Genomic DNA, 12,998 nt, shown 5'->3' with positions numbered 1-12,998 from the left:
TAAACATCATTACATAAAAGGGTACGGTCTTTTTTTTCTTTTAGTTTTATTCATTTCAAACAGGCCGAATACGGCCCGCGGGCCGTAGTTTGCCCACGGCTGCTCTACTGTATCATGCTCTCTTTCATTTCCAAGCCTTCACCAATCTATTCCACAGAGCTAGAACTCTTTTAACACTCTTTTAGCCACCACTTTTAACACTCCACTGTTTAATTGTCCCTTGGCCTCAGCTCACATGCTCCTAGGTAAGGATGGATCCCCCTCCATTTCTTCCATAGCTCTCCTCCTATGTTGACATTACAATGCGTCACCAACACCTGCTGACTTTCGTGTTTGGAGATGACAAGGTCTGAGTCAGAAATATTCACAAATCTATCCCCACACCAGCAAAGTGCCTGCCTAGCATATAGTTAAGTATTGTCCTTTGAAAGAACAAATGAAGAAACATGAGTCTTTTGTGAGGTTGACCAACCTAGAAAGCATGCAGTCAACGACTGTCTCCTTTTGTAGAAACAATCCTGGGGCTCTTGGCTCCCTACTGAAGGTTCCATCATCTCAGCAGTGCTTGGCTTTACTCCCCTGCATGTTTGGTGACAAGTACTCAATTCTGTAGCAGCACATTTCCACCATCCCAGCTTCCTTCAGCCAATGAGGTCAATGAACCCAATTGTTGAATTAATTCCACCATGGTGGTCTGGGACAAGTCAGGAACATGCTTGGCAGCCAGAATAGTATCCAAGAAAAGGAGACACACCACACCCACAGGAGAGAACACCGAGGTTGATCCCAGGCAGAAAAAGAATAGAGACTTTTTCTATAACAGCCTGGTATAATTAAATGACCCTTTAAATATGCACATGAATAGTTTTTAGATTAAAATTTGATGTTTAAAAATGTTCTACTCTACTTCCTTTAAAGTTTAGGAGTGGAAGAAATTAGCAGATAAAAACTAATGCGATAAACATTATGGGAATATTGGACACCTTATCTTACCTATATTAGACAGTGCTCTAAGGACAGATAGTTTTATAACCCTCTGTGATACCTAGCACATCATTACGCTTTATTGAGATATAATTAACAAATAAAATTATAAAATATTTAAAGTATACAGTGTGATGATTTCATATACATTGTAAAAGGATTCCCACCTTCCAGTTAGTTAATATCTCTATCACCTCACAAATAGGGAGGTAAAATTTAATAAGTAAAACTTAACATCTTCTATCATGACTTTAAAACAATTTCTCAGTAATCACAAAATTCTATTTTATCTCTACTTATAAAATGAATAATGCTTCATTAAATAATGATAATTTGATTAAAATTTTTTATTTCAGCAATCTCTTCAAATATCCTATACCATCTCTCTATAATATCTATGTGGATCAAAGTATAACAACCGCCTGGCCTATGTGGCTCAATGGTTGAGCATCAACCTATGAACCAGGAGGTCATAGTTCAAGTTCTAGTCAGGGCACATGCCCAAGTTTCAGGCTCAATCTCCAGTAGGGGCCACTGAAAGTCATTGAAAATGGATGACAAAAGTTAGGGGAATAATAAGACTTCAAAACAAATGAAAAGGCATACACTCAAACAGGAGAAAAAAGAAGAAATATGGTGGACCATATCTTCTCTTAATAAATATAGCTGAGAACTATATCTCAAATCATTCTGCATCTTCTTAATTATCACAAAGAAGTAACTTGCAAAAACACTTGTACTGCACTTTGCATTACTATCACCTTCAATGATATTTCTAAAAAGCATTTTAAAAATCTCAAGAAATTCTTAGCACTTACTGCTGTAAGGCCTTCATTATTACAAATGTTGACATCAGCACTGTATTCTAATAATTTACTCATGCATTTCTTCTGCCTAAAAAGAAAGAAAGTCACAAATAACTGATACTAGAAATACAAACAAGTAACAATTATTATGCTAAAATATTAACTACACTCAACATTAGTTGAGTGTAGTTAATATTTAAGTATCAATCCATATCTTCAATATTTAAATAAACACTAACATTTGAAATAATATACAAAATTGTTTCTATGACTCAAAGATAACAGGATAAAGAAAAGGCACAATAAGATTTTCATGTCATTGGGACAGTCATCATTCAAAATGCTGAGAAATTTCTAGTGTTGACTGAATATCTGAAATAGTAATTTTCATTAGCAATCCTTTCTAATAAAGAGGGTATATGCTAATTGACCCTCACACCATCGCAAAGATGGTGGCACACACAGCCAATAAGGAGGGAATATGCTAATTGACTGTCCCACCCTCAAAGATGGCAGCGCCCACAGCCACAAGATGGCCTGCAGGGGAGGGAAGTTGGGGGGAACTGGGCCAGCAGGGGAGGGCAGTTGAGGGCGACTGGGCTGGCAAGGGAGCGGTTAGGCATCTATCAGGCTGGCAGGGGAGTGGTTAGGGGGTGATCAGGCTGGCAGGCAGAAGCGGTTAGGGGCAATGAGGCAGGCAGGCAGGCAAGTGGTTGGGAGCCAGCAGTCCCGGATTGTGAGAGGGATGTCCCAGATTGGAGAGGTGCACTGGGCTGAGGGACACCCGCCCCCCGTGCACGAAGTTCGTGTACCAGGCCTCTAGTATAACATAAGCCTAATGAAAGAGGAATGAATATAGATAGCAAAAGCATGTCTCAATGTTGTATCCTACATTCATGATTATAAATATTAAAAGTTAATACTAACATGAATTATAAAAACATAAGCACAAAATTAATAAAATACATGTATATGCATCCCCCTACTTCCTTCATTGTTTTTCATTTTTATTGTAGTAAAATAGACATAACATAAAATATAGCATATTAATCATTTTTAAGTGTACAGTTCAGTGGTATTAAGTACATTCATATTGTGCAACCATCACCATCCTCTTTCCATCTTGAAAACTTGAGAACTCTTTTCATCTTGAAAACTGAAAATCCATTAAACAATAACTCCCCATCTCCTCTCCCCTCGCAACCACCATGGTACTTTCTGTCTCTAAAATTTGGGCTTATATAAGTCCCTCATAAAAATGGAATCAGACAGGTGTTTGTCTCTTTGTGACTGGCCTAATTTCACTTAGCATAATGTCCACAAGATTTATCCACGTTTTAGCATATGTCAGAATTTCCTTCCTTTTTAAGACTGAATAATATTCCAAAATATGTACATACCACATTTTCCTTATCTGTTCATCTGTCAATGGATACATATTTAGGTTGTTTACATTTTAGCTATTGTGAACAGCTATGAACATGGGTACAGAAATATTTCTTCAAGACCCTGCTTTCAATGTTATTGGGTATATATCCAGAAGTGGGATTGTTGGAATATATGGTATTTCTAATTTTTTGTGGAACCACCAAAATTTTTTTCAGAGCACCTGTACCATTTTACATTCCCACCAACAGTGGACAGAGTTCCAATTTCTCCACATCCTCATCAAAACTTGTTACTTTCTGCTTTGTTTTGTTGTTTTTCTTTGATAGTCATACTAATAAGTGTGATGATAACTCATTATAGTTTTGTTTTGCATTTCCCTAATGATTAGTGACAGTGAGTACCTTTTCATGTGCTTAGTAGCCATCTGTGTATCTTTGGAGAAATGCCTATTCAAGTCCTTTGCCCCTTTTGAACTGCCTACTCATTTTGTTTTGCTCACAATGGTTCATCTTAGCCTGATTCATTACTAGTTACTATTCAGTATTCATCTCAATGGCCCCTTCATTAAATAATAAAATGAAAATTCATGCTTTGGAAATAAAGTGATACACACATATGTGTATATATAATATCCATTTCATATGTTGTGTATATGTGTGTGTGTGTGTGTGTGTGTGTGTGTATATATATATATATATATATATGCTCTGATTAAGGAAATATGATATAGTCCATAGCATAAAAGTTTATTATCTAGTTGAATAAATAATTATATGCATAAAATACATAACAGTGTATGTGTACTATATGATATATACTATACTATGTATATATAGTATTAATAAATGAGTACAGTCTTCACATAGATAGTATATGGCATACAGAGTATTTAGTACATACAATATACATATATATATATCACTACTCAATTAGATCATAAATTTCTTCATGCCATGTATTATATCATATTTCTTTAATCAACTCAATACTAAGCATAGCTAGTCATTCTCCAATAAAACTTTATAGATTATTATTAATCTTACAAATCAACAGCTACAAATTTTATTGGCTGAACAAATCTTTTATAAGAAAAGAACCAAGCTGCCCTGACTCAGTAGCTGAGTGTCCAGCTATGAACCAGGAAGTCACAGTTCGATTGTACAACTTAAGAGGTGCTCAATGAATGTTTGCTAAGCAACCTGAGTACTTAATTCCTGCAGCTGCTTATGTTTTCAGACATAACTTTTTGCTATAATTTCTTTTTTTTTCTTTTTTTTTAAATATATTTCTTTATTGATTTCAGAGAGGAAGGAGAAGGAGAGAGAGATAGAAACATCAATGATGAGAGAGAATCATTGATTGGCTGCCTCCTGCACACACCCCACTGGGGATGGAGCCTGCAACCCAGACATGTGCCCTTAGCCGGAATCAAACCCGGGACCCCTCAGTCCGCAGGCTGACGCTCTATCCACTGAGCCAAGCCAGCCAGGGCGCTATAATTTCTTTATGAGTTCAAATTTGTATAGATTGAAGCATAGGTCATAGGGAAATTTTTAATAAATAATAAAAAAAAGTTAAGTACGAAAGGCATCCAAATTGATGTTATGTCAGGGTTACGAACTCTTCTTATTCCTTTTCTCCTCACTGACCTGCCATGTGAATAATGCAGTATCTCTCATATTTCTTTCTCTTTAAAATGTAATGGTCTCGCCCTAGCTAGTTTGGCTCAGTGAATAGAGTATCAGCCTGCGGATTGAAGGGTCCAGGGTTCTATTCTGGTCAAGGACACATGCCCGGGTTGCAGGCTTGACCCCCAGTAGGGGGCGTGCAGGAGGCAGCCGATCAATGATTCTCTCTCATCACTGATGTTTCTATCTCTCTCTCCCTCTTCCCTTTCTAAAATCAATAAAAATATATTTTTTTAAAAATGTAATAGTCTCGCCAGCCAGTGTGGCTCAGTGGTTGAGTGTCAACCCATGAAACAAAAGGTCACCCGTTCAATTCCCAGTCAGGGTACATGCCCAGATTGCAGGCTTGACACCTAGAAGGGGGCTTGCAGGAGAAAGCCGATGGATGATTCTCTCTCATCACTGATGTTTCTCTCTCTCTCTCTCTCTCTCTCTCTCAATCTCCCTTCCTCTCTGAAATTAATAAAAACATATTTTTTTAAAAATGTAATGGTCTCCAACTTAAATGTTCTCACCCCTCCGCAAAAAAGAAAGATAAATATATGAGTTGTGAGATGATGGTGAATGAATGTGTTAATTAACTAGATGGAAGGAATTCTTTCACAATGTAGAGATATATCAAATCATTACAATGTATACTTTAAATATCTTGTTATTTTGTCAATTATACCTCAACAAAGATGGGGGGGGGGGGTAACAATTTTGACTAAGTCTTCCTACTACAATTTTGGCCCTGCTATGCACCAATCTGTCCTTTCATTTACAATTGTTGAGACAGAGTACTGAGATATTTCCTATAAGTAACTTTTTCACAGACCTTTATTGTTATCCTACTAGAACTAGGGATAAGGTATCTAGACCTGAGATTAATTCAGCAAGTAAATAAATAATCTACTCAACGATTTAGGGGTGCCCTCCTACAACATACCTAATGTGGCCAAGTATTAAAAAAACAATAAGCTGTTCCCTAAACTAGTTCATGTGCCAAATCAGAAAATGGGGAAGACCAGGTAGGGTCAAAGACTACATGCCTTTTCCACTCCAACCTCGACATCGCTGAGGTTCTTGTTCTTTGGGTTTCACTTTAATCCTTGCATGAAAAAATTTGTCTCAGATTGATGCAGTAGACAATTTTAGCCCCATATCCCTACCTAGAATCCCAGTTCAAAACTAAGAAAACAAAAATATTTTCAAGAGTAAACAAGAGACACATAGAAATATACTTTCATAAAGAAGTTTTATAGCATTAGAAAAATGTTTATAAGGTCCTCAAACTCATAATCAAAAACTATTTATTTTCATTTTGAACATAATTCCTATCATTTTTGCCTGGTTTCTCAGTCCAACAGAATTTTAAGAAGTAAAAAATAGTGGTAGATGCAGACAGAGATGTGACATCTAAAATTTTTTACAAAAAAGGGGAGAAACCCATAAAAAGTATAGTAGGATTTAAAAACAGTACACAATAACATAATGATGTTCATAATGATGACCAGAGTTACCAGGAAAAGGCACAAATTATATTCACATTTTGGAAATAATACTTTCATAATGGAAAAATGCTGATTTAATTAAAAATTTAAAAGAGGGCTAGCAAGCACATTATTTATTAAAGAATCATTTTGTTGTAACTAAAATGAAAAGCAGTTTTGGCACTGACAGGAGTAATCAAGAAAGCTTACTCCATGCCCTGACCAGTGTGCTCAGTTCGTTGGGCATGGTCCCATGAACTGGGCTCATAAAGGAGGCAACGTTCGATGTGCGGCTCTTACATCAACATTTTTCTCTCTCTTCCTCTTCCTTCCTCTCTCTCTAAAAATCAATAAAAATATTTTGAAGAAACAAAAAAACTTCATCCTTACAAATAAAATAAAAAACAAAGCTTACTCTATCTAGTATAGCTCATTCTCAAATAGTTACTATGAATAAACTGGATATAATAGTATTTACTCTGGCCCTGGCCAAGTAGCTCAGTTGGTTAGAACATCAACTGGATACGCCAAAGATGCAGGTTTGATCTACAGGCAGGGTACATACAAGAAACAACCAATAGATGCATAAATAAGTGGAACAAAAAAATCATTGTTTCTCTCTCTGTGTCTCTGTCTCTCACTCCCTTCCTCTCTCGCTCTAAAATCAATGAAAAAAAAACCACAACATTTAATCTGCATTTAATTCCATAAATAAAATTAACTAAATAAGCAATTTGGAAAATACAACATGGAATAAATTGTGACAAGAGATTAGCAGGAAAAAGGATATCAAAACAATAAAGGCAAAAATTTTTCCTTTCAGAAAATAAAATGTCACTATAAACCAGCGATTCTCAACCTGTGGGTCACGACCCCTTTGGGGGTGGAACAACCCTTTCACAGGGATTGCCTAAGACTATCAGAAAACACATATATAATTACATATTGTTTTTGTGATTAATCACTATGCTTTATGTTCAATTTGTAACAATGAAATTGGGGGTCACCACAACATGGGGAACTGTATTAAAGGGTTGCGGCATTAGGAAGGTTGAGAACCACTGCTATAAACCAAGTAATAATTAACTTCAACAAATATATTTTCAAGAAGAAAAATATCGGTAAACAATTTCATAAATATTTAAATATGATAGTTATTTAACAATTGGATATAATGACCCAAGACCCTCTTACCAAGACCAATATGGGGGGAAAAAATCAAATCAATGTAGAGTGCCTTGAATAAAAATAATACAACTTAATCTACTTAAGAAAACGAAATACTTACCCATTTCTAGCTGCCAAATGAAGTGGTGTACAGCCTGAAATATCTTGATAGTTAGGATTTGCTCCTTTCTTTAACAGCAGAACCAAGCATTCCACAGATCCACAACTAAAACAATATTAAAAATAGATCAGATACATTCAACACAGCCAAGTTGATATAGCTTAATTAAAGAACAAAAAGCTTTAAACACATTATTTTTGAGGTCCATATTAACCTAAAAGATGACTTCTGTCACAAATAATAAATATCCTCTACTTTAAAATACAGGATGGGGCAAAAGTAGATTTACAGTTGTTCCTATGGAAAATAATACAATAACTAATAAATAATAACACAAGAATAAACTCTGTTTCATGTACTCACAACTGAATACCTGTTTTTGCCCACCTCTGTATAAGGCCAATGACCATGTGTAGTCAGCATATAAAATCTCATTGGTTGGATAAAAGGAAAATTTCGATGAATGAGAGTCTAAGGTATTTCTAAAAAAGACAACCCAGTGCCTAACATACTTTGCTTTGATCTAGAACAAGCGAAGGCAGTGGATGTGAGACTAGAGTCCAATCCCGAGGTTAACAATATATTTAGGTAAAGAATGTAAGCGTAGCACACTATGCCCTTGACATATAAAGAACCATTCAGATGTCTGTACTCATTTCTCTCCATAACTACCCTGGGCCAACACTGATTCAAATCCTGCTACTACTGATCATTAGGCCAGAGTTCAATTCAAAATAGCTTTAATCTTACTTTGCTGCAATGTGAAGCAAGCTTCTTTTCACACGTCCAAATGCATAATTAACATCAAACTTTGAATTTGACAGTAGTTCGGAAACAGATCTACACAAAAGAATATTAAAAGAGTTGATACATTTTTTAAAAGTTTTAAAAAACAAAGATCTAGAGTTAATAGCTCTTTAATTACTCTTATCAATATATTTTAAAAATTCTATCCCACATAAACCAAAAAAATGGGCACTGTTTTCTAAGTGTAGCATGGCATCCAAAAACCAACTGCTCTGACATATAAACTATTGCTGAATGTTTCCGTGTCTGCACTCTGTGTAATCTGCTCTGAGGCTATCCAAGTAGTCCTCAGCTCCCCTTAGAATGTTTTTTTAAGAAACATAACTTCCTTTTCAGAACATATATATATATATATATATATATATATATATATATATATGTTTTTATTGATTTCAGAGAGGAAAGGAGAGGGAGAGAGATAGAAACATCAATGATGGAGAATCATCTAACAGCTGCCCCCTGCATTCCCCCTACTGGGGATGGAGTCCAGGGCATGATCAAATCTAACCGTGACCTCCTGGTTTATAGGTCAACACTGAACCACTGAGTGACACTGGCCGGGCTCCCCTAGAATACTGAGAAATAAAGAGAGTAGGGCTGGCTGCTCCCCTTGCAGAAACCTGAGCCCATCTATATTAATTTTGTCCAAATAAGAAAATCAAAGACAAAAAACACATTTTAATAATATCAGATAGGAGGTTTAAAGCAAAAAACTTGTTTCAAAATATAGTTTTCCTTCACTTTCTTCTCACTACACCAAATTACCTAATGGCTAACCATAGCAGAGCTGTCTGCTGCAAGTGTAAACACCTCATTCCACAGTCAGATAACTGTACCTTATATGACCAACCAAATACCTGACTTAATATCTGACTATTCATTTAGAAAATCTCTTACCATAGGATCTCAGAAAATCTTTTTTCTTAATTCACAGACAGAAAATTATAACAGGTTAAATAACTTGTCCCAGGACAACATCTATGAACAAACTGTGTGTGTGCATGCACATGTGCATACGTACATGTGTGTATACTAGTACACGACATTTAGACAAATTTATACCTCTCAAAAAGTATAAATTTGTAAAAGAGGAACTCACCTGTGTTGATCAGCCATAACCATTGGCATTAATGTATAAACAGCAGTTTCATTATCTGAGTAAAACAAAACAAAACAGAAAAGAATTCATTTATCTCAGACTTTATCCAAAGGGTAATACCTAAAACTATCTTAAAATTTTCTTAACTCCACATAAAAAGTGAGAAGAGGTAAAAAGTTAAGGTTAGTGAAGAATACCACAGGTATTGCAAAATTTGCAATACATAATTTCTTATCCTCTCTAATGCTCATTCCCTCTACATCACCACAAAACTTCTTAGCTTCTAGATCTGAGGGAAAAATTAGAGCCCTAACAATTTCTGTAGCTTTAACAACTAAAATTTCTTTTAGTTCCAAAGAGGTGTTTATTGACTTCACGTTTTATCATACTTACATGTACTTTGGGGAAACTTATCCTACCTAATAAGAGACAAACATGGTAACTGACCATACTTTTGCTACGCCTCCCATTGGCTAATCAGCGAGATATGCAAATTAACCACCAACAAAGATGGTGGTTAATTTGCATACATAGATGTGAAGCGGTGGAGCAAAGACTGAAGGCGGCTCCAGCCGGGGCAGCGAAGACTGAAGGCAGCTCCGGCCAGAGCAAAGGCCTAGGTCTGGGGTGCCGGAGGAAAACCGGTGCCAGCAGCCAGGGGAAGGGAAGGCCTATTGCATGAATCTTTTCGTGCAACAGGCCTCTAGTCCTTATAATAAAAGGGTAATATGCAAATCGACCAGACTGCAGAACACTGGTCACTATGGCATGCACTGACCACCAGGGGGCGGCTGCTCAATGCAGGAGCTGCCCCCTGGTGGTCAGTGCGCTCCCACAAGGGGGAGCTCTGCTCAACCAGAAGCAGAGTGCCAGAAGCAGGGTGAACGCAGTGCGGTGGCAGGAGCCTCTCCCACCCTCCAAGGCAATGCTAAGGAGCAGTCAGCCTAGGGCAGCGGTCGGCAAACTCATTGGTCAACAGAGCCAAATATCAACAGTACTTCTTCAAAATAGACTCGCCCAGGCCAAAAACCGACTTCTGCGCATGGGCCACGAAGTTTCAATCACACTGTACGCGCGTCCACACGTGGTATTTTGTGGAAGAGCCACACTCAAGGGGCCAAAGAGCCGCATGTGGCTCGCAGTTTGCCGACCACGGACCTAGGGTAAGGAGCAGCAAGCAGGGAGCCAGGGCTCCTGGACTGCGAGAGGGATGTCTGACTGCTGACTTAGGCCTGGAGAGCAGGGCTAATCAAGCAGACATCCCTTCAGGTGTCCAGGACTGTGAGAGGGCGCAGGCCGGGCTGAGGCCACCCACCCCCCTAGTGCATGAATTTCCGTGCACCGGACCTCTAGTAAGTATATACGGATTTTAAAGCTATATATGCTAAGTAAGTTTAAATACATTAAACATACATGCTTGCTTCTTGCCAATATTATAGCAAAAGGAAATATTTTAGAAGCTTTTATGAAACAGTATTAAAATTTTACTTTTACTTATTACTTTTAATTATTCACATCTTCATTTATATCATTTATAGAAAAAAATTCACACAAACATGATCCAAAAGAAAACATCAATGATGCCATATTATACTTATGTAAGTTTCAGCGAGTTATTTACAAAGAAGTAACTCTGACAACTCCCATTTAGCCCTTAAAACGTTAATGCCACCCTGGCCAGTTTTGCTCGTGGATAGAGCGTCAGTCCACAGTATGAAGGGTCCAGGGTTCCATTCTGGTCAAGGGCACGTATCTGGTTTACAGGCTCGGGCCTCGCGGGAGGCAACCAATGGATGTGTCTCTTTCACATCCATGTTTTTCTTTCTTTCTCTCCTCTCTCTCTCTATCTCTCTCTCTCTCTCTCTCTCTCTTTCTCCCTCCCTCCCTCCCTCTCCTCCTCCCCGTTCTTCTCCCTCTCCCTTCCACTCTCTAAAATTCCTAAACTGCAGGGATCACCTCTTATTTCTTTGTAGAAGCTCCCCAGCCCCCACCTATGAGCAACGAATAAAAAAATGAAACGGCCCTAACCGGTTTGGCTCAGTGGATAGAGCGTGGGCCTTTGGACTGAAGGGTCCCAGGTTGATTCTGGTCAAGGGCATGTACCTTGGTTGCGGGCACATCCCCAGTAGGAGGTGTGCAGGAGGCAGCTGATCGATGCATCGATGTTTCTCACTCATCGATGTTTCTCTCTCATCGATGTTTCTAACTCTCTACCCCTCTCCCTTCCTCTCTGTAAAAAAACAATAAAATATATTAAAAACAAAAACTTTAAAAAAAAGAATGAAAACGGAAAGGCATATTAAAGAAAAGTGTAAATATGTCTACTAGTACATAGAGTATTTTAAGAGTACAAGTTTGGCATGTGCCACCTTATTTATCTTTTGTCAAAATACAACAGTGCTCCACGCTTTCAAACAGTAAAGGCTGCCAAACCGCCCTCGCAGCCTCAAGTAAACAGCACTGTCCCGGGAGCATCCCTGCCTCCCCAGCCGGCAGCGGCAGTGAGATGACCACCGCCTAATGTTTCTGGGACCCGGGTCCCCGCCATCCGCTTGGAGATCCGGGCTCTTCTGCTTCCTCCACCTGTCGGACCCGCACAGCCCAGCGCTTCCCGCAAACCCCACCTGCCGCGGCGGGCGCCCGGCGCTCGGGGGTCCCAGTCCGGCCCCTCCCAGCTCAGAGAGCAAACGTGGGCGTTTTGTCAGCCTTCGGTGAGTTTCCCACCGACCTCTCCAGGCCCGCGCTCCGCCCCCGCTCCCGCCCCGGCCGCCCCCGCTCCCAGCCGCGCTGCCCCGCTCACCGTCGGGCAGCTCCACGGTGCGAGCGCGGCGCAGCGAGCGAGTCAGGCGGTTGAGTTGCTCCATCGCTCTCTCCATCCTCGGGGCGCCCTCCGCGCTCCTCCAGCCGCTCCGGCGGCCTCCGTGCCCCGCGCCCTACATCCCGCCCCGCCCCGTCCTGTGGGCGGAGGCGCCGGCTTGCCCCGGCCAGCGCCCGGGACTGAGAGGACTGCGCGGGGCCGCGTTCTCCGTCCGGACCGTGGGGGCAGCCGGACAGACCACCGAGGGAACACCCAGCACCGTCGCCTCTAGTGCTCTTCCGGCCGCCTCGGCCCTTCCCTCCTCGACTCGCACAGCCTTCTGGGAACCGTAGTTCCGAGCCGGGCGACTCGACCCGGGCGGAGCCACGCTGGGTGCGCGGGTGACTCCTCACTCTGGCCCCGCAGAAACCCGGGCGGTGTGTGCGGAAAGCAATGCCGTGCCTGGGCGTGCCCCAACTTCCTGGAGAGACTTTCGGGGTGTCACCGCGCCCGCTGCTCTGCTTCTCCAAAGTTGTACGCGAGCCGCTGCCTTGACCTTCAATTCTATCACTTTCCTGTTTAAAATAAAAACCATCATCTCGGTTTGGGTACATTTGTTTTTCAAATACATAAACTGTTGAAATATTATACAATTTTCCTATGTCGAG

General features: G+C 39.9%; 1 protein-coding gene across 14 annotated transcripts in view; it reads right to left on the bottom strand.

Moving 5' to 3' along the window:
- HACE1 (HECT domain and ankyrin repeat containing E3 ubiquitin protein ligase 1) overlaps positions 1-12,663 on the bottom strand; it is a 126,021-nt gene extending 113,358 nt beyond the window's left edge. For 4 of the 14 annotated variants that reach the window (XR_004968766.1, XM_036316770.1, XM_036316766.1 and 1 more), the window contains exons 1-5: positions 12,334-12,663; positions 9,534-9,588; positions 8,378-8,467; positions 7,628-7,732; positions 1,803-1,878 (exon numbers count right to left, since the gene is read on the bottom strand). Coding sequence is in view for 11 of the 14 variants with exons in the window: in XM_036316770.1 (XP_036172663.1) it covers positions 1,803-1,878; positions 7,628-7,732; positions 8,378-8,467; positions 9,534-9,588; positions 12,334-12,409 (402 nt within the window). In the remaining 3 variants the exon portion in view is untranslated. Of the gene's footprint in view, positions 1-1,802; positions 1,879-7,627; positions 7,733-8,377; positions 8,468-9,533; positions 9,589-12,333 lie in introns of those variants that run through there. The other 10 variants (XR_004968765.1, XM_036316763.1, XM_036316765.1 and 7 more) reach the window with 5 other exon arrangements.
- Between the last annotated feature and the right edge of the window lie 335 nt (positions 12,664-12,998).

This window comes from Myotis myotis, unplaced genomic scaffold, assembly GCF_014108235.1.
Source record: "Myotis myotis isolate mMyoMyo1 unplaced genomic scaffold, mMyoMyo1.p scaffold_m19_p_7, whole genome shotgun sequence".
Lineage (NCBI taxonomy): Eukaryota > Metazoa > Chordata > Mammalia > Chiroptera > Vespertilionidae > Myotis > Myotis myotis.
Note: the sequence above shows the minus strand (reverse complement) of the source record. Positions and strands in the feature narration are given on the sequence as shown.